The sequence below is a fragment of the Pyrus communis genome, chromosome 2, assembly GCF_963583255.1.
Source record: "Pyrus communis chromosome 2, drPyrComm1.1, whole genome shotgun sequence".
NCBI lineage: Eukaryota > Viridiplantae > Streptophyta > Magnoliopsida > Rosales > Rosaceae > Pyrus > Pyrus communis.
In genome coordinates, this window is record NC_084804.1 from 6,658,577 (window position 1) to 6,679,051 (window position 20,475).

General features: G+C 35.3%; 1 protein-coding gene across 2 annotated transcripts in view; it reads left to right on the forward strand.

The window, feature by feature from the left end:
* Nucleotides 1–14,355, forward strand: part of LOC137726498 (probable LRR receptor-like serine/threonine-protein kinase At1g56130) — a 32,576-nt gene extending 18,221 nt beyond the window's left edge. Inside the window, exons 1-25 of one of the 2 annotated variants that reach the window (XM_068465433.1) lie at nucleotides 3,602–3,759; nucleotides 6,625–6,795; nucleotides 7,080–7,266; nucleotides 7,415–7,486; nucleotides 7,611–7,682; nucleotides 7,907–7,978; nucleotides 8,105–8,176; nucleotides 8,293–8,364; nucleotides 8,470–8,541; nucleotides 8,629–8,700; nucleotides 8,783–8,854; nucleotides 8,961–9,032; nucleotides 9,126–9,197; nucleotides 9,382–9,447; nucleotides 9,650–9,712; nucleotides 9,901–9,945; nucleotides 10,052–10,113; nucleotides 10,351–10,736; nucleotides 11,907–12,102; nucleotides 12,203–12,367; nucleotides 12,489–12,607; nucleotides 12,751–12,961; nucleotides 13,073–13,304; nucleotides 13,454–13,604; nucleotides 13,693–14,355. In XM_068465433.1, coding sequence (XP_068321534.1) covers nucleotides 6,687–6,795; nucleotides 7,080–7,266; nucleotides 7,415–7,486; nucleotides 7,611–7,682; nucleotides 7,907–7,978; nucleotides 8,105–8,176; nucleotides 8,293–8,364; nucleotides 8,470–8,541; nucleotides 8,629–8,700; nucleotides 8,783–8,854; nucleotides 8,961–9,032; nucleotides 9,126–9,197; nucleotides 9,382–9,447; nucleotides 9,650–9,712; nucleotides 9,901–9,945; nucleotides 10,052–10,113; nucleotides 10,351–10,736; nucleotides 11,907–12,102; nucleotides 12,203–12,367; nucleotides 12,489–12,607; nucleotides 12,751–12,961; nucleotides 13,073–13,304; nucleotides 13,454–13,604; nucleotides 13,693–14,124 — 3,144 coding nt within the window. In that variant the 5' untranslated portion in view covers nucleotides 3,602–3,759; nucleotides 6,625–6,686 and the 3' untranslated portion in view covers nucleotides 14,125–14,355. Of the gene's footprint in view, nucleotides 1–3,601; nucleotides 3,760–6,624; nucleotides 6,796–7,079; nucleotides 7,267–7,414; nucleotides 7,487–7,610; nucleotides 7,683–7,906; nucleotides 7,979–8,104; nucleotides 8,177–8,292; nucleotides 8,365–8,469; nucleotides 8,542–8,628; nucleotides 8,701–8,782; nucleotides 8,855–8,960; nucleotides 9,033–9,125; nucleotides 9,198–9,381; nucleotides 9,448–9,649; nucleotides 9,713–9,900; nucleotides 9,946–10,051; nucleotides 10,114–10,350; nucleotides 10,737–11,906; nucleotides 12,103–12,202; nucleotides 12,368–12,488; nucleotides 12,608–12,750; nucleotides 12,962–13,072; nucleotides 13,305–13,453; nucleotides 13,605–13,692 lie in introns of those variants that run through there. The other variant, XM_068465432.1, reaches the window with a different exon arrangement.
* The last annotated feature ends 6,120 nt before the right edge of the window (nucleotides 14,356–20,475 follow it).

A 20,475-nucleotide genomic window follows, 5' to 3' on the forward strand; every position in this document is an offset into this window, starting at 1 on the left:
CCTTCTGATGAGGTGAGAAACTAGGGCGGCCTGCTCTGTCCAGCTTCTGTCGAAAGTATGGATTGACTTGCTGGACATCACGAAGTAAACGCTCGAAGACATGACGCCTCATCCAGAAGCGACGTCTGAAATCCTCTTCTGTGTACACCGAGTTGGGGTTGAAGTAGTTGTTCATCAGATTGGCATGCGACATCGCTCTGTTTTGTGGTTTGTAAGAGCGACCAGCAATAGAGCCACCCCATTGAGGTTGTTCCTCAGTTGGTTGACACACCATGGCCACAGCCATGACTATTGTCATGTTTTGTTTGTTGCGCCTTACTTGAACTTCTTCATCACACTCCTCATCTTCTCGTCTCATTTGCGCCCATTTTGCTTCCAATTTGGCATTAGATGAGGACCCCTAGTTGGAATTCATTGCAAACTTGAATTGAAAGAGATTGAATTGAAATAGATTGAATTCAAAGTTGTGTGAATTATAGCCCAATATCCACCCTATTTATAGCAAAAGAAAAATTCAAATCCAACGGCTAGCTGATGTCATGCTGACGTCACTTAGCCGTTTTTTTTAATTTAAGTTGTAGTTTTTAAATAATAAATTATGTTTGGCCCTCGGTTGGAGACCGTTTTTTGTGGCAGGGCTAAAACGAGTCATCTGGCCCTCTGGCCCTCGGTTGGAGACGGAGGCAAATATGACCATGTACTGTTCATTAAAATATTAATATCTAGGAGAATCTTGAAGGACCAGAGGGCTAAAATGAGCCCTCTGGCCAACCATCGGTTGTAGATGGCCTAAGTTTCAAGGTTTTTACCCTGGAATCCAGGCAAAACCCAGATCATATTCTAAATGGGTTTATCAAAAATAATAATTTAATTAGAAATGCTTATTCTTGTAAATTGTCGTTGCAATAATACAATAATACTCAAAATGATGTAGTGGGTGTACGGATTAAAGAAGGTTTTAGGTGAACGTGATCAGCCCACCCATGTGTCTAATAGATTTAAATAATAAAATGGTATTTGATGTGGTATGTGATGTGATGTGACATGTGTCTAATCCAATTCCTTTCCAGACAGTGAGATGGTGGGTATATATTACACTCTGTATTTGCACCCTGCCATGAATGGTTAAAGTTTCAATCTAACATTTAAATAATGAATGTAGTGGTTAGGAATTATTAAAGATAGAGTAATTACCCTTCTAAGGTGAAATCAAGCCTAAATCTGATGGGTTTTTTTTGTAAATAAGGTGAAATCAAGGGCCAATCTGTCCCATACCCTACAGACAAAATTACCCTTCCAACCCAGCGCAAATTTCATGAGTTTCTTGTAAATAAGGTAAAATTGAGGGGCAAAAATTTAACTGTAGCTGAATAAACAGTAAATCCTACCTCAATTTTAGAATAGATAACTAGAAAGTGTAGTCCGCGCATTGCTGCAGGAAATGTGATTCACACATTATTGCGGGATTGAAAATTGGATGACATATTTTGATGAACTAAGTTAGAAAACGACTACGTGTGCAAACAATGCAAACAACTAAATTAGACACAAGCCAACTAATTTTGAATTTAACCAAATCAGAAAAACAATCACGATCGAACTAATCTCTACTTCCCATATGAAGTAGAAGATGTCCTTTGTTTCGCATCTGTGAACAGCGCAGTTTTCACCCTCTACAAACAAAAAGATGGAAGTAAAACTGTTTAACAACATTATAAAAAATATACATACAGGATTATATATGTATTTGCACATAAAGTATAAAGATTTACTAACAGATTAGAGGTTAAATTTAACAAAATAAGTAATTATGAATTGAAATCAAACTATATCATAGTTGTTAAAAAATACTTTTGGCTAAATCTTACAAATGGAAAGAAAATGTCGCTTTCTTATCAACTAATCAATTGTCTCAGCTGTAGAAAAAAAAATTGATTTCAAAGTGTCCTTTACCACTAATTGTTCAAAATGCCCACCAATTGTTTCGGGAAAAACTGAACAAAAAAAAAACACCGAAAAAAATTTGAAATTTCGGTTCGGTTTCGACAAAAAACCGAACCGTTTCAAACCCAACCCAACCCTAGTGGAAAGGATGAACAATGAGTTGAGGAGAGAGAGAGGGAAGAAGCAGTGAAAACCCATGCGTCCCATTTTGTTCTCCGTTTGACGGCAAAGCAAACTTGCAAAATTGAAATAACATCAAAATAGGCGGAGGTAAAATCGGATCTACACTGTAGAAGTAACAATTATTTGAGTCTAAAAGGACATAACGGAAATTAAAACGAAAGTTACTCTTTTAGTATATATATAATTTGTGTCCTCTGTAGAATTGTGGCAACCATTTGTTGTTTGTGTACCAAACCCTTTATGACTAAACATAATTACAAAAATCATGTTGTAAATATATAACTTTGCAAACTAAAGTTAAAAACGAAATGACGACTGAAAATATTATATTATTTCAAAGGATCCTTCATTTTAACAATTTTTTTCATAAATTACAAGCCGTTTACAAATTGAACATTTTAAAGTTAAATTTTGATTTCTTTCTTAAACGAAATTTTGATTTCTTTCTTAAACGAGCCCGGAAGTTTACCTCCCAATTCGTCAACTTTGTCCATTGACTCGTTGTCTTTTGATTACGAGATAATTTAATGCCATCCACATTATTAAATATCATGTCGTCGAGAAAAATTAAATAATTATTTTGAGAATTGACAAGAAAAGTGGTCCAGCCCAAAGCAAATGCATGTTAACGTGAACCAGCCCAAAGCAAATGCATATTGACAAGAAAATTTAAAAAGTTACTTTGAGAATGGAGAAGAAAAGTTATGCAAACGGTGCGAACCACCTTGCTAATGTTGAATTATAATCCTGATTTGGTCAAGAGAAGTAGTCCAAAGTAAAGGCATATTGAAAGTTGTAAAATTGTGTGGACATTAGGCAAAGCCTAAGTTGGTGTGCATTAATGCGTAAGACTATATATGTAATGGTGTGAACAATTCATGCTAATGTTGAATTATAAACCTGGTTTAGTCAAGAAAAATGATCCAGCCCAAAGCAAATGCATGTTGAAAGTTGTAAAATTGTGTGGACATTAGGCAAAGCCTAAGTTGGTGTGCATTAACGCGTAAGACTATATATGTAATGGTGTGAACAATTCATGCTAATGTTGAATTATAAACCTGGTTTAGTCAAGAAAAATGATCCAGCCCAAAGCAAATGCATGTTGAAAGTTGTAAAATTGTGTGGACATTAGGCAAAGCCTAAGTAGATAAAATTGTTAATTGTTGAAGGAAAGAAATCAGTGGAAGCAAAAGAATAATGTTAGCGACACTAAATTTGTAGGCAAATTTTAGAAATTAAAGGACATAGAAATTTATGATTAGTTTATTACTTAAACGTTGATAAACATGTTCATTCTTATTGGTGACACATTATTTAATTTTAAATTTTGTCTCTAAATTTAATTTATTTAACATTACTCACGTCAAAATACATAAACAAACTTTTCGTCCTTATAGAAAAACGTCGTCTGCATTTTAATTATCCTAGTTGCTGAATAAACAAATTGCTGGTTTCAAGAATAAACAGACTGTCATCGACTCAGACCAATTATACCACTAGGCTCTTAGTAGGAGAGAAAGAGAGAGGGGATGAATTTCAGAACTAGTGGGCGAGGCAGCCGCCATCTCTGATCTCTTCCTTCCAGTTTTCTGCTTGCTTCTGCTTCTGCTCCTCCTTCTGCTTCAACAGCAGGTCGGCTCCCTCTCTCCTCTCTCTCTCTCTCTCCATATGATATGCACCTATAAAATACAGGAGATCAACTGCTAGCTAGCTGGCTCTCTCTTTCGAAATGTTAAAGTTCATCCTTAACTGTGATCAACAGATGCATTCGAAAGCAGTATATTTCCCTATCCTTTTTCTTGCTTAAAAAAAATAAAAAATAAAAAAAATATTGCGTGGTTTGTCAATGTCTAATAATTATTTGCATATTTTATATAAGAATTACTCTCAGTTTATTATCTTAAAGTTTTTTGGTTTTTAATATTTGGTGTATAAAATTTTTTTTATCCCAGAATTATACCTCAGTTCTTAATTTTCAAGCAGTCTTATACATTTGTTAAGTTGTCTGTTAAGTCATCTTTTAACTGGTAACGTGATGACCATATGAACAATGATTGAGCGTATCATTAAAGATCCACGTCGAAATTACAAAAAACTAAAATTAAAAAAACATTAAAAAAAAAATTAAAAATAGAAAAAGGTGGGGATAATTGCTTCCTCTCCCCCGTCCCTTTTTCTCTCTTCTGCAATTAGTTCTTCTGTGGATCTGGGTGCGACGAAGGTGCAACTTTGGTGGTTATGGCGGGTTGCAGCAGGTGGTCAGGCAAGCGCGAGGTTGCGACGGGTCGAGCAGCAACAGGTGTGGGTCTTGGTGGTTCGGGGTTGGCTGGGTGGTTCAGGCAGAAAAGAAATGGTTGGGATCTGGGTTGGTGAGTCTGGCGTGCCTTCGGCTTTGTCCTGCTCCGCCGCGGCTTGGATTAAGGAAGAAGTGATGAAAACCCAATGAGTGGGATTTGGCCCTGGAGTGAAGAGATGAGCGGGATTTCTCTGGCCTTCACCTTCGTTCCCAAATTTCTGCAATTTTTTTTAAGGGCAACGGAAAACGCACGATGGAAATTGGTTTTGGAAAAAATAAAGTGGGCAAAATCCATGGACAAAGAATTCTAATTCTTCGGAGCAAATCGGATCGATAGGTTTATCATCAGGCACGCTTTATTTTCCCTTTCAATTCCTCCGTTGGTGGCCGAATTGATCTCCGCCCACCCATTGCTAGTGGCAGCTAGACGAAGGGTGACGGTTACGAGGTCCGAAAACCTTTGTTGAGGGTTATGAGGTCGCGAGGGCAAGGGTTGCTGGGGATACGGGATTTTAGGGAGAGAAGAGAAAGAAAGATAGCAGGCTGCTGCATCATTGCTCAATTTTTTCTTTTTTTGGGTTTTAATTTATTTTTAATATTCACGTGGACCTTTATTGATGCGTAATGTCTAGTTATTGTTCTTATAGGTATCATGTCACTAGTTAAAGGCTGACTTAACAATCAGTTTAACGAATGTATGAGACTGCTAAAAAATTAAGACTTAAGGTATAATTATGGGATAAAAAAAAAATTCATATACTAAATGTTAAAAATCACAAAATTTTAAAATAGTAAACCGAGATCATCCATTTATATAATATCTTATCCGTGATTAAACTTATTGAACATTTTGGAAAACTCATCAACTCTGACCGCAAGTTGATCGCGTTGCATGTGCAACCTACGTGTCATACACCAAAGGTCACTTACGCCCAACGTCACTCTTTGGATTTTTTTTTATGTTTGAAAATCTGTGAACTGTGTTTGTTCATCGTACATTATACGGTCAATTTTCGTTAAGTACTGATTGTATTTCATTTTAAATAAAAAATAAAAAATAATTTTTGACCGCATGAAATACGATGAACGAACACGATTTATGAATTTCCAGGAGAATCCGAATTCCACTTAAGCAGTATATGTGTCTCCCTTGCCTTTCCTACCCAATGCGTATTACTGGTTAATAAAACCTGTCAATTTTATTTTATGCTAAGAGAGATGAGCTTATTGATACGATTGCGAGGATGAGTATGAGTCTTTGATATGAACAATTTTTTTTTCTTTTCCTAACATTGAAAAGGAGAAAATTAAAGTACTAGGCTAGTTTGTGAATTATGACTTGATTGTAGTTTTAGTATACAAATTTAAGATCTATTATAAGTAGTATTTAAGTTCGACAAATGTTAAGCATTAGTCTTTCGTGCTAAGAATTTTGGCCAAAGTTCCGAGGAATACCTTTAAGAAGAATAAATTAGAGAATTGCACGTATGCTGCTTTTAATAAAAATTCTCATAGAATTAACGTCAATAACCAGTGTTTCATATTTTGTTGAATACATGCATAGGTATAATGAATTTTTAGATTATCGACTAAAGCTACAATTTAGGGCGAGCCTTGGCACAATGCAAAATTTGCTTCTTTGTGATCGAAAGGTTACAGGTTCGAATCGTAAAAATAGTTTATTTGCTTATAATCGACGTTCTTTTCCCATCCTCCCAAATCAAGAATCCTTTTTGGCTTAGAGTCGCCCATTTTAGACCAAAGTTACAATTCGATTTTGTCATACATAATAATGTGATTAGTTTAAGATATTGTCACGATGACATCCTCGTTAGATTTCATATCAAGATCACCAACTAACAAGGAATTAATCCTTTGTTCTTTCGCTATGGATAAAAATCCCTCTCCGTAATTAGTAGTTGACCGAGTAAGAATGTTGATCCGTAAGTCAATCCCTTGATATTTCAACCAGAAAAATATTAACAATCTAGAATTGTACATGAATATTTCAACTTAATGTCTAATACTACAATATACAATTCAACTAATACGGTCAAAGCCTTAGCCAACTCCAGGTGGGAAATTAAAAAGGTGTTGGCCGCCATTTGATCATACAACTTGGACAAAATTTAAGTATATACGCACACGTTGTCAATATATGACTAAAATCTAATGGTCTTCTTTTTACATGCAAGACTCAGCCAGTTGGAATATAAGGGTTGGCCGTTTAGTTTCAATCCGTCGAGGAGAGCAAGTTCTTCACATGTACAATATGAAGATGAAGTTGATGAGGATACTATTACTCTGCTTCCTCAGCTGCTTCTGTTTTCAGCTGTCCTTTGTTCAAAATGCTACCACTGACCCATCTGAAGGTTCTCTCTATCTTTCTCTCTCTCTCTCTCTCTCTCTCTCTCCCTCCCTAAAAAATGATATTTAAGTGTTTTTCGACTATATGAAATGAAGTTTCTGAGGAAGTTATTTGCAAAGCCATTTTTCTTCCCATATACAAAACATCCAATTTAAGGGTAATTTTCCTTTGTAATAATCAGTTTGATCTCTCATTTGATTCGAGATAGTCTGGTAAGTGGTAACACAAGTCAAATCATGGTGTGATATAATATAATACACACAAGGACTGAATTAACTGAGAGTGCAGTGAGGGCGTTGAACTCAATATTGGAACAATGGGACACACAAGCAATGTCGGGGCTGTGGAATATCAGCGGAGAACCCTGCAGTGGATCTGCCTTCAACGGCACCGATTTTGAGAACCCCAATAACAACCCAGCCATCGTTTGCAACTGTACTTACGACAACAATGCTACATGCCACATCACCAAACTGTATGTTAAACTACTTTCTCTTTATGAACAAGATTTCTCTGACAATGCTGATTTTTCGCTAGCTATACCTATATATATATTCGTCAATAATTTGACTGTGCCACTCCATTTTATAAAGTTCTAAATGGTCAATCTTTTTGCTTTCCAGGAGAGTGCAAGCCCTGTACAAACGAGGGGAGTTTCATGAAGAACTTTTGGCTCTAAGATATCTCGCGGTTTTGTATGAATTTTTTCCAACTCCCTTCTCTGTTTTTGGTTCATCAAAATTATCAATTGGAAATTAAAAATATGGTGACGTCGTAAGATTAAGAGTTAATGATTACATTTCGTTACAATTTTTGTAGGAAAATTGATAAGAATTATTTCAAAGGTCCCCTACCGGCATTTGTTGGCAATATGTCTGCATTGATTGAATTGTAAGTAGTGAGAGAAAATTTGTTTTAAGTATCATACTTCTGACTCGTCGCAATTTGTATACTTCATTTTGAATATCATAATCTACAGTTATGTTCTTTACACCTTTTCTCTATTGTTTACACCGTAATCTCACAAACCATTATGTTTTTATTGAATAATGCAGTACTAGTTTCTTGTGTAATGTAATGGTGCTTATCTTTAGTTGACTGATATCTCCATTCAGGCAAATTGGCCACAATTCATTCTCTGGGCCCATCCCCAAGGAGCTTGGAAACCTTAAGGAGCTAAGTATACTGTAAGCCATGAAAAATGAGAAAGCGTACAGTAAAATTTTGTGTCATAAATATTAGATACAGAACCTTCTGTCACTCTTCAATAATTGCTTTCAAGTAATTGTTTGCCTGTTCAACATGACTTGCAGGGGCTTCGGATCAAATAATTTCTCCGGAACACTCCCTCCAGAACTTGGTAATTTAGTCAAGCTCCAGCAAATGTAAGTGGTTCGTTAAATCATCATATTTGAATTACATGTTAGTTCCTTATGCATAAGCAAAAATTGCACATTATGTATAAGATGGGTATTAATCAGTTGCCTTATGATTTTCACAGTTACATGGACAGCTGTGGAGTCAGTGGTGAAATTCCTTCAACATTTGCCAAGCTAACCAGTATGCAAATCTTGTAAGAACGGCTCTTAAATCGTATTTTAGATTTGTTCGTTTATCTAGTACTTTGAGATTGCTTTTCTTGGATGAGCTTATTATAAGTCAACTTTGTGAATTTTAGTTGGACATCGGACAGTCTTTTCTCAGGAAAGATACCTGATTTCATAGGGAATTGGACACAACTCATTTCCTTGTAAGCACAGAAAATTTTGATCTTATGCAGTTTATGAAAGCAGACCTGAGATGGATAACTTGTTCACAAGCTTCTTATATGTTGTAGGCGATTTCAAGGGAACTCTTTGGAAGGCCCAATACCAACCAGCTTTTCTCAACTGACCTCATTGAAATCTCTGTAAGTACAAATGCTTCATAAATTGTAATCTTTCTCTTTCTCCGAAGACGGGATTTCAGTTATTTTGCATATAATGATGTAGGCATATCAGTGATATATACGATGGGAGCTCCTCTCTTGATTTCATAAAAAAAATGAAGAACTTGACTGAATTGTAAGTGAAGATTCTTGTTGATCCATATACTTTCATCCAACTTTTTCCTTTTTCCTTTTGATATCTTACTCCATCTACTTTTTATCAAATTTGATGTGAATAACAGAAAACTACGAAATGCATTAATCACTGGTACCATCCCATCTGATATTGGAGAATATCAAAGTCTACAGATACTGTACGTACCAGCGCATATAAGCTTGAGCCCTAACGAGCCAATTAGTTTTCTTTCATTCTGATTGCTCCTCTCAACTTATCGGTGGTGTTGCAGGGATCTGAGTTTCAACAATTTGACAGGCCAACTCCCAAGTTCTTTGTTCACCATGAGTTCTCTTACATCCTTGTAATCCCCGTTCTTATTATTATATTTTGCTTGCCTCATCATACATAAGTTATCAAATCTTTAACATTCCCTACTTTGATTGAAGATCTGGACTAATCCTTATAGATTTTGTGCACATCTGACCTTTTTCTTGCTCATCTCTCTTTCTTTTCTGGGTGCCTTCTACTATAATCGAAATGGCCAGGTTTCTTGGAAACAATAGTCTGTCTGGACCTCTTCCGAGCCAAAAGAGCAATCCACTTCAGACTATGTAAGTCCTCATTTCTTAAAAGTAGTCCTATAGAATGTACTGAGTCTACTGACACTGAAACCAATACTTTGTACATGTGTGCGCACGTGCATGTATGTGTCTGTGCATTTTGTAAGCATTCTAATCCTTTATCTTACACAAGTTGAAGTTCTTATAACTTTCATGTATTTTGTGTCTTCTGATTCTATTTTGTTATTAGCAGAGATTTGTCTTACAATTTTTTATCAGGAAGCTTTCCCCAGTGGGTGACCACAATATCGCAACTGTACGTCTCCTTTTATCTTTCATCTTCATTTTACAGTTTAAATCCCCAGAATATGTTCGGACAAAAAATATCACTACGATTCGTTCTCACAGTGCTACTTGCCTATTAAGTTTTGATCATGTACGTGGAATGTTCATTTGACAGAGATATATTTCTTCACATGTTAATTGATTAATGATTTTATGCAGGAACTTAGTGGTCAACAACTTCACATTTGACAAAAAAAACATAACGTGAGTTGAAGTTTCTGTTGCCGGTTTTTAGACAAGCAATACTATCACTACTCTTCCACTATATGTTTCTATCTGGATAACTAATAATTGTTCTCTATGTTCGCAGTACTCTTCCTGGATTGAATTGCCTCCAGAGAAATTTTCCATGCAATCGAAATACCCCACGATGTAATCTGCTTTTATGTCACCCAACATTTACTGTTTTAACTCAACGTCATGTTGGAGGAGAAGGCATTGCTTCTCTAGTTATGTATACATATGGATATAGATTGCCATCATGTTTTCATAAGTTCAGTAATAAGCATAACTGGTCAGAAATGTGACTGAAAAACATTAGTATGAGTCTTCAATTTGAAGTTTCATCGCTAATCATGGATAGATTCTGGTATTACATGAAACTTACAGATGCAAACTTCTCAATCAATTGTGGTGGACCGCAAATGAAGGGACGTGATGGCATATTGTATGAGGCTGAAGACTCTGCTCTTGGTCCAGCAACATTCAATGTAACCAGTATAGAGAAATGGGCCGTCAGCAATGTCGGTATGTTTTCTGATGGAGTGAACCGATCGTTTCTGAAAAATACCCTTGAAGAAGTAACCGGAACAGATGTGACCCCCGAGCTTTTCAAGACTTCAAGATTGTCCCCAGGATCACTGAGATACTATGGCCTGGGTCTTGAGAATGGACCTTACAATGTAACATTGCACTTTGCAGAGACGGTTTTTGAGAGGCGCATTCAGCAAACTTGGGCAAGTCTAGGACGGCGTGTGTTTGATATTTATATTCAGGTAAGGCTGCTTATGGGAAAAGAAAAAAAAAAAAAATCTAACTTATTTGAAGTAAAGAGTAAAGACTCATTGGGCAGGTTTTCGATATTTTAAGCTACTTTAACTAAAGATAATGATTTAAGGAAAAATTTGGATGCGGTTTCTAGTTACTAATGTTTATTAACTGAGACCTTATTAGTTTTTAGATTTTGATCAAAGTTTCTAGCATTAATTTATTAATGAATTTGCATGTTAGTTACATAACATTTTAAAATAAAAATTAATAATTGATTTAGGGTTTTAATACTCACACCCTTATTAAACTCCTGATTATTTTCAATTCAAAAAAGTTCCAAAATAAAAATTAGAATAAGTCTGTACCCATTAACTTTTTATAAAAATATTTTAAACATTTTAATCTTAAATGTACCCATTTATATATTTTTCAATTTTTTCTAATCTTAAATGTACCTATTCTTAGATATATCAATTTGTTACATATAAATGTACCCTTTTTTAATATAAAAATGTACCCCTTTTCATATAAAATCCATTCAATTTTTTTCTAATCCATTTTTAAAATCTATAAATTTTGTTGATTTGAAAATGTATCCATGTGTAGTTTAATAGAAGAAATTTAATATGTTATTAAGCCAAATTTTTTTTTTTCCTGAAAAATGTACCCATGTTTTGGTACAATAATTTTTTGGTTAGTTTTGATGAATGTACCCAAGTATGTATGTATGTATGTATGTATGTATGTATGTGTATATATATAAACACAATATATTAGAGAATATACTTTATCATGTATTGTTTTTAATCGCATAAATTATGGTTTTTATTTAAAATCTCATTAATATAAACAACTACAAATATCAATTTAAGCCACTAGGAATAGCCTAGTGGTAATGGTGTGGGTAAGGGGTGGGATAGAATAAGTCCCAGGTTCGAGGCCTGGTGTGGGTGGGGTGGATAAAAAAAAAAACTAAATTAAAAAAGCAATTTTTAATTTAAAATATAATAACCTACATAAAAATATATTATTACTTAATAGCAGAGATTTTATTCAAAAACTGAAAATCATCAAGATTTCAATTAAATGACATTGGTAATTAGGAGTTGCATTCAAAATGTCCCATAATTTAAAGGAGACTAGAATTATTACCTAGCTCTTCATTTGGTTGCTAGGGTACCCGCATGATGAAGGACTTTGACATATCCAAGGAGGCAGGTGGGGCTGAAATAGGAATTATGAAAAGATTCAATGTTAGCGTGTCAGAGAATTATCTTGAAATTCATTTGTTGTGGGCTGGTAAAGGGACTTGTTGCATACCTTCAGCAGGTGATTACGGCCCACTAATAGCAGCCGTCCATGCTGCTTCAGGTACAATTTGTGTTAACTAGTAGAGATTTCCTATGAATGGTTTAAATGTAAATTTCTGCTGTTAATTGACATTGAAGAATTCGTCTACTTTATCGCTCAGATTTTACACCAACGGTTTCTGGGCTTCCACCAACTACTCCAAGAAAGAAGAGCAGGAATGGGTTGATAATTGGTATTGCAGTTCCTGTTGGAGTTGGGAGCTTGCTATTAATATTTGCGACTTTATATATGTGGAGGAAAAAATCAGAAAAAGAGGACGATGAAGGTAAACGATCATATTATTAGTGGTATCCAATTCAGGTTTCTCTGTTCTGGCATTAACACACACAAGTAAGAATGCTTTCACGAAAGTAAAACTTATGTCACACTGTTTCGTGAATGTGCAGATATTCTAGGATTAGGCCCTCGGCCAAATACTTTCAGTTATGCTGAGTTGAGAGCTGCAACCGAAGATTTTAATCCTTCAAATAAGTTAGGAGAGGGAGGATATGGCCCTGTTTATAAGGTGAAATCTGTGTTACATCAATATCATGTACTTGAAGTAATGACAAGAGAAAGGGAGGGAGAGCGAGCGAGTGAGAGAAGAAAATTAAGCTTCTTTTTTCTTTTCTTTCATGTCACTAAATTGTGTTTATGTGTACATTGTAGGGTACACTTTCTGATGGTAGAGTAGTGGCTGTGAAGCAACTTTCAGTAGCATCTCACCAAGGGAAGAGTCAATTTGTATCTGAAATTGCTACCATATCTGCTGTACAACATCGGAATCTAGTGAAATTGTACGGATGCTGCATTGAAGGCAGCCACCGCATTTTGGTTTATGAGTATCTTGAAAACAAGAGCCTTGATCAGGCACTTTTTGGTACAAACCTATCTACTTTTAGGTTGCATAGAAACAACATTGTCTGTAGTTCCAAGCACTATAAAATTGTTAAGAAATGTTTTTGATTGAATGTGTTCACTAATATTTCAGGAACAAGTAACTTGCACCTTGACTGGCCTACTCGATTCAATATATTGTTGGGAACAGCAAGAGGACTTGCTTACCTTCATGAGGAGTCAAGGCCAAGGGTTGTACATCGAGATGTCAAAGCAAGTAATATTTTGCTCGATGCAGAACTCTCCCCAAAAATATCAGATTTTGGACTGGCAAAGCTTTATGATGACGAGAAAACCCACATTAGCACCCGGGTTGCAGGGACAATGTAAGCCATCCTTTATTGTTTTTTCTAGAGGATACATACATTATGGTCACACACATTTATACTTGCATGAAATTTTAACACACATGTTAATAATGCCGCTAATGATCTCAAGCAACATTGTGCAACCATTTGATTATCTTGCATTGCAGAGGCTATTTGGCACCGGAGTATGCATTGTTTGGACATTTGACAGAGAAGGTCGATGTGTTTGGTTTTGGAGTTGTTGTTTTGGAAATCCTCAGCGGGAGACCAAACTCTTACAATAACTTGGATCCAAAAAAGATTTATCTTCTTGAATGGGTAGGAATTGCATCCCCTAGCTTCATTTTGGCATTGTTATGAAAAACTTGTTTATACTTTCCTTTGACCGTGGCATAATGTTTTTCAGGTATGGACTCTACATGAAAACGACCAAACTCTAGGGCTGGTGGATCCAAGATTGACAGAGTTTGATGAAACTGAAGCAACTAGATTGATACGAGCAGCTCTTCTGTGCACGCAGGGATCACCGATGGCGAGGCCATCTATGTCACGTGTGGTTGCAATGCTCTCTGGAGACATTGACTTAGGCACTGTCATGTCGAAGCCAAGCTATTTGACAGATTATGATTTTAAAGATGTAACAACATTGTCAACAGGTAGTTTTTTGGTGGAGGATGATACCCCATCAACTGCATCCAAGGATAATAATGTTCGCCTCAACCATCAGCCGGGAGGCAGCAATGCAAGTGGTGCTAACACTCCCTGGATTGACCCTGCGCCTTCTCCTGTAAATGTCACTCAATCACTGCTCACTGGCATTAGAGTAGAAGGAAGGTGATAAATGTCGGGAAATGATTTATGCATGCTCCTTTTATCTATTTGTGCACCCTTGTACTTGTTTTGGACCCTTTCCTTTTATATAATACACATTTTAATAATTAATTGTGATTGTACTTTAGCTTTGGCTTTTGGTAGTGGGCAGGGAAAGCATGCCAGATTTGAACATATCTTAGCAGATGGATGTATATTGTACTTATTCATACAAAATGTTTATAGATATGTTCATGAACCACCACCATCATTGGATGGAGATCCCACCACTAAAATTTAAGAATGTATTAAGGGAATTCAGATAATTTAATAAGGCCTTTTTGGGTCTATAAATTGAGCCTTGATGTTGGTGGTCCAGTTGCAGAATAGAGAAGAAAAGGCAAATTTTTTATCTGTCACCTTAACTTTTATTCAAATTTCAATCTATTACCTTTTTTTTAATAATTTATGAGGGGAGAATCTTGAACCTGTGACACATGGGTGGAAACTCAATGACCTATTTACTTTTAATAATTTATGAGGGGAGAATCTTGAACCTGTGACACATGGGTGGAAACTTAATGACCTATTCACTAGAATATTAAACCACATGCAATACAAAAACAAACTCAAAATTATAAGTATATTTGTTATAGAGTGTTACGATCTTTTCACTATTCAGGTCTAACATCCATGACATTTTCTACTTTTGGATCCAAATATGAGCTTTCCTCCCTAAAAAATTAGGCAACAATTGAAATGATTTGGAGCCTAAGTTTTTAGGAGGGGAAAGTTCATGTTTGGAGTTAAAAGGAGAACAATGTCGTGTATGTTAAACTTGAACGTGAAAGGACTAAAACAACTACTTTATATAAGAGGCATGTGCAAGTGTAATACTCCGTATTTTAAGAAGTAGATATATATATATATATATATATATATATAATGGAATATAGATGGTTTGTCAGAACAAGAACTCCTAAACAAACTCCAACATATCTCTATGGTTGCTAATAGTTATATTACCAATCATAATCTCAGCCAAACACAAGTTGTCGACCTTTTGGTCACTGGATTTACATGAATGCTCTATTCCTGGTGGATTCCTGGTTGGAGAAACATCTCACTGAACAATCCAGAAATGAAATAAAAAACACTGTTAAAAAAGATGAAGAAGGAATACCCATCTTTGATGAGCAAATTGGACAAGGAGTCCACTTGGAATGATTGAGTCAAGTCTATACAATGGACCCATCCATTTTGATTGTTTTCCAGACCTTACCATAAGTCTTTCAGACCCCCACATGTTGAAAGCACTCACACTCAACATCAAAACTTCAGGATATATATATATATATATATATATATATATATATATATATATATATATATATATATATAAGTGTCAAAGTACTTTTAATTTGTGTTTTATGCTAAAGTTTGATATACCAAGTACTTTTTTTCATTAGTTAACAAATACATATATGTTTCACTTTATTTGTTGATTGATTTGTTAGGCTTTGTATTTCTCATTGGCGTGCCACCAGCAACTAAATACTTTGCTACTCTTTTGGTTTTAGTTTGAGGTGTGATTATAACCATGGGTTTTGGAGCTTTTAATTCACCATCCGGATATCCTACCAATTTGTAGAGTTACCATATGTTTTGTTCCAACAAGCTTACCATAAGATAAACTTTAACGTGGCCTTAGACATGCATCCATTTTACATGATATTTTTTTGTTCAGGATTAGCTCAACACATGTTGCTTTGTTATTGGAACAAATATCATTATTAATGATTAGTTTGACACATGTTGCCTTGCTATTCGAACACATATTATGGCTAATAATTTGCACAATACTTGGTGTCTTTCTATTGGGACACTAGGGAGCTTTCATCCTCAAGCTAGATTGTACACGTTGTGAGAAGGAAGATCTCATATGATCCCTATAAAGGAAGGAGCAAGAACTAGAAGGACACGAGGAAAAAAAGGGAGAACACCACACCAGCAAGAACACACTAGCAAAAAGAATGTTCTCTTTCTCAGACCATTCCTCTTTCATCAACCATTTCTTTTACCTTATGCAAACGCTTTAAATCATCTTTCAATGTATTTATAAGTCTCTCATATATAGTGAAATACAAATGAAAGCAAACCCCAGTGGATGTACACTTTGACGAACCACTCCTATACTGTGTGTTTATGTGAATGTTTGTGTTATCAAGTTCTAGTGAAACACCATTATCCAACTCCGTGAAGCACCACCAAATCTCCCTCTATTTTTCAACGAGAATCCGGAGAAAGAAATCACATACAAATCCCAAAAAATGCATAAGAGCTTACCCAACAAATCTCTCTACCAAACTCATCATCATTTTCTTCTAGTTATCAAGAGAAAGAATTTCAAGAACCAGAAATTCGTCATATCTGTTTTGCAGATCAAATTACCATTTTCTATAGTTCAAATAGAAAAGCCGTCTTCAAGAAAGTTGTTCGTTAACTCGTTAAATACAACATATCCAAATATGAGATCCATAGGAGCTGTATAACTTCAGAAACTCAGGTATAATCAGTGACTGCTCAGCACTCGTCTATCAACCAGTCAGGCCTGTTGTGAGCTTCGAAACTACATTTTCTCTTACTCATATCAAAATACTTTCTTCATAGAAATTGTTCCTTATTTTCTCTACCTTAACATATCAAAGTCTCAGAAAGATCTAACGGTCCATTCATTCCAGATTATCAAAATACTATTACAGCCTTGAAAATCCGCAGAAAACCTTACAGTCATGTTTGGAGCTTAAAAATTCAACTTAATGTGATCAAACAAAAACACTTCCTTCATAAAAATTGTTCCTTATCATCTCTTCTATAAAATATCCAAAAAGCTCGGCAACCTAATCTGTATGTTGGCCTATACATCAGTTTGAGCAGCTTATGTAAGGTTAAGCTGGCCTTCTCATCCAGCCTCTTTGGCCTACATCTCCATTTTATCTTGCTCACCAATTCTACTCCTGTTACATATGCAAAGTTTCAGCTGTATTAAAGAAGATAAGGGGTTGAAGAAAAGCATAAAAGGAGGAAAGAGAAAGAGAGGTGTCGAGGGAGTTGTGAAAGGCAAGGAAAAGAAAAGAAAAGAGTGTGAGCAACAACTGAACAAAAATGAAAACAACTGAGAGAGAGAGAGAGAGAGAGAGAGAGAGAGAGAGAGAGAGAGAGAGAGAGAGAGAAGAGTGTTGTTTTGTAGTTTGTCATCTGTGACAAGAGAAAGAAGGGGTTGTTTGTGGGAAGTGAAGGTGTGAGAATAGCCTACCGGAAGGGAAAGAACTGGAAGAAAAGAAGGAAAATAAAGAGGTTTTGGAAGGTTGGGAGAGAGTTGAAAAGAAAGAAAGTGGTAAGAGGGAGTCGGTTAATGAGAAAAAAAAAAGTGAGCGCTGTTGATAAGTGCGCTCTCTGAGCGAACCATAAATATTTCACAAAAAATCGCAACTTACATATTTAAGAAAATGAATGGCCTATTAACAATACATGAACGCAGCTTACATATTAAAAAAAAAATTCAGAAATATTTACATTCAACCTGTTAAGAGTTTTTAAGATTTTTGACAATGTTGCTGTTCGGCCTGCAAGCTAAAAAGGATTTTTTTTTTAAAACATAAATATTGACGCTATGTTTAATATGTGAACTGCATGTTGCTTCTGTTTCTTCTGTTCCCTATGGAAACAAAATATTTTTTGCCGCCACATCTTTTGTAATCAGGAACGTTCAACTTCATCCTGTTAATTGTACAGTGTGTTTTCATGTCAGTTGAATTGAAAGTATATAAAAGCCAAGATGCTTATCTTACCAACTCCATTCACCCATCTATCCTAGTGTTTATTCATGATTGTGTTGAATTTACGCCACATTAGTTCTTTCGTTGCTATCGAGTAGCTTGGTGTTCTAGGAGGAACTGGCATTCAGCTTCAGTGTACATTATCTTTATACCACTTGAATATTAGGGATAGACTACACTTTTCAAACACTAGCGTATCACAAAAAAATTGTCAATATGGATTTTTCAGTAATTGGCTTCTGGTTGTTTATTCTAAGAACAGGGAATAATTTTGGGAGTTAATTTTTTGAGACATAGCTCTAAATTTGTTTTCTTTTTGCTGATTTTCGAAGTAGTTGCGAGAAGTGGTTCTTTTGAACCAGTTGAATTGATTTCTGTGATTGCATGTGGAGTGTGTTTTTAAATTTTGGTAGTCGATCTCAGAATGTGGTGGCCTTTTGGGGAATTCAGGGTTTCTCCAAATCTAAAATTGGTGTGTGTGTGTGTGTGTGTGTGTGTGTGTGTGTGTTTAGCTGAGGTTGAATTTGAATTTTGCGGACAGTTTGGTTTTTTGAAAATTTAGGTTTGGATAAGAAAATGACGATGAGCAAAGGAGAAGTGCCAGACTTGCAATAGGCCTTAAAAGTGTAAGTCATCTGTTCAACTCTATTTTTTTTAATTTGTCATCTGAGTTTCATAGAAAGCTCGCATCTCGGTTAATTTTTTTATTAGGGGTTTGACATTTTATTTGTATGGCTCGTTGAGGTGGTTTTTGCAACCAGGCTTGCATTATTGTTCAAGACTAACTACTGTGATAGTAGAGTGTGGCGAATTCTCTTATTTACGTCTAAATTTGAACAATTTATTGTATCATAAAGGAAAAATGAATATGAGATGATATTGAAGAAGGCCTAGCAAAGCATCTGCCTGCTAGCTTGATTCAAATACCGCAACCTCAGTTATTGTTTAGGTGAGGTGTTCTATATATATGAAAATCTTTGAGTCTTGAATATTTTAGGCATTACGTCAGCAACTTGAGATAATTGTAAAGCAGTACATATAGCGTTGATGCCTTTTACTTCACACGCGTATTTGTTTCGTTGGAATTAAACTTGCAATGTACAGATTTATGCCAAGGAAAAGTCAGGGCCTTTGGAGCTTGATATTCTTTGTTAGAGTTTCTATTACAAAATTAGGGAGCTATCCTGTCCATTTATGCTTCCGTTTAGTAAGATTGGGGTAATAAAGATTTCTAAGGTGTTTTCTAAGTTGTTTTGGAGTTGCATTCAGTTCTCGGAAAACCACATTAAGAAGCATTTTGTCAATTGATGCCTTATGGAAAATTTTCGTTTTTTAATCCTCCTTTTGTTTTAGTTTCGTGTTAGCACATGGCATATTTTGTTTTGGTTGCTGGTTATTCGATGTGCCGTTCAATTTGAGTATCATTATGTGAAAATGATTCATAGCTGTTGCGGATTATAGCAGCACTTCGTTTTGATTTGTAAAATACTTAATCTTTGTCTTGGGTTGCAGTATGACGTTTAACGATTGAATTTGTAAGATGGTGTAGCAATTTTTTAAGAAACTTATTATTTCTGCCAAGTGCTCAAGTATTATGTCTTCTACTTTTTTACTTTTCCTTTTTTGTGTTTTTCTTCCATGTAGTAGGCTGATTACTTGGAATTATGATATTGATGACACAATACAATCTACAAATGAATGTTTCTTATAGCATGCATATCCATATATAGCAAGCAAAGTTTGACTTCATTAGTTCTCAGGTACCAAATCTTTTTAGTTCCTTTGTGTGGAAACTATTCATGCCTGTTACGACTAATACATTAAATGCCTGCAGCAAAGCGCATACATTTTCTAGTTAAAAACTATAAAATTGCATTGTTTGTGGACTTCAAGAGAAGAAGAAAAAACTTGGATTTGGTAAGTATAAGAAAGGATAATGCTTGGGAGACCCTCTCAAATAGGTTTTATGGACCTCTCTACCACTTCATACCTTATGGTTTAACGTCAATTCTTGTGTCAGTATTATAAAATATTGCACCTTAAGACAGCAAAGAGTCCATAAGGCTGCAAAAGAAGAAAAAAAATATTGCATCTTAAGACGGCAAAGAGTATAAAAAGTCTCACCTTTGAAAATCTCCTTAACATTTCTTCTTTTAACTTTCTCGTACATCATTGAACTCAGACAAATTTTTCATCCCGATCGAATTTTCAGTGCAGCCACAAATATTGAAAAAGTCTCACCTTATTTTTCCTTTGAAAATGTCCACGTCTACTTTTCTAAACTTTATTGTACTGTCACGATATATTTTATACACAAAATTATCAATGATATGGTATTCTTTGACCGGACAAACTTACGACATAGATGCAAATGTTCCAATGTTTTAAGTTAAATCGCATAGTATGTCATGTATTTTGCCACACATAATAATGTAATTTGTTTAAATATTCTCACAATGATATTCTCGTTATATGCCGTATCAAAATCACTAACTAACAAAAAAAAAAACGTTAATCCATCTCCATAATTACAAGATTTG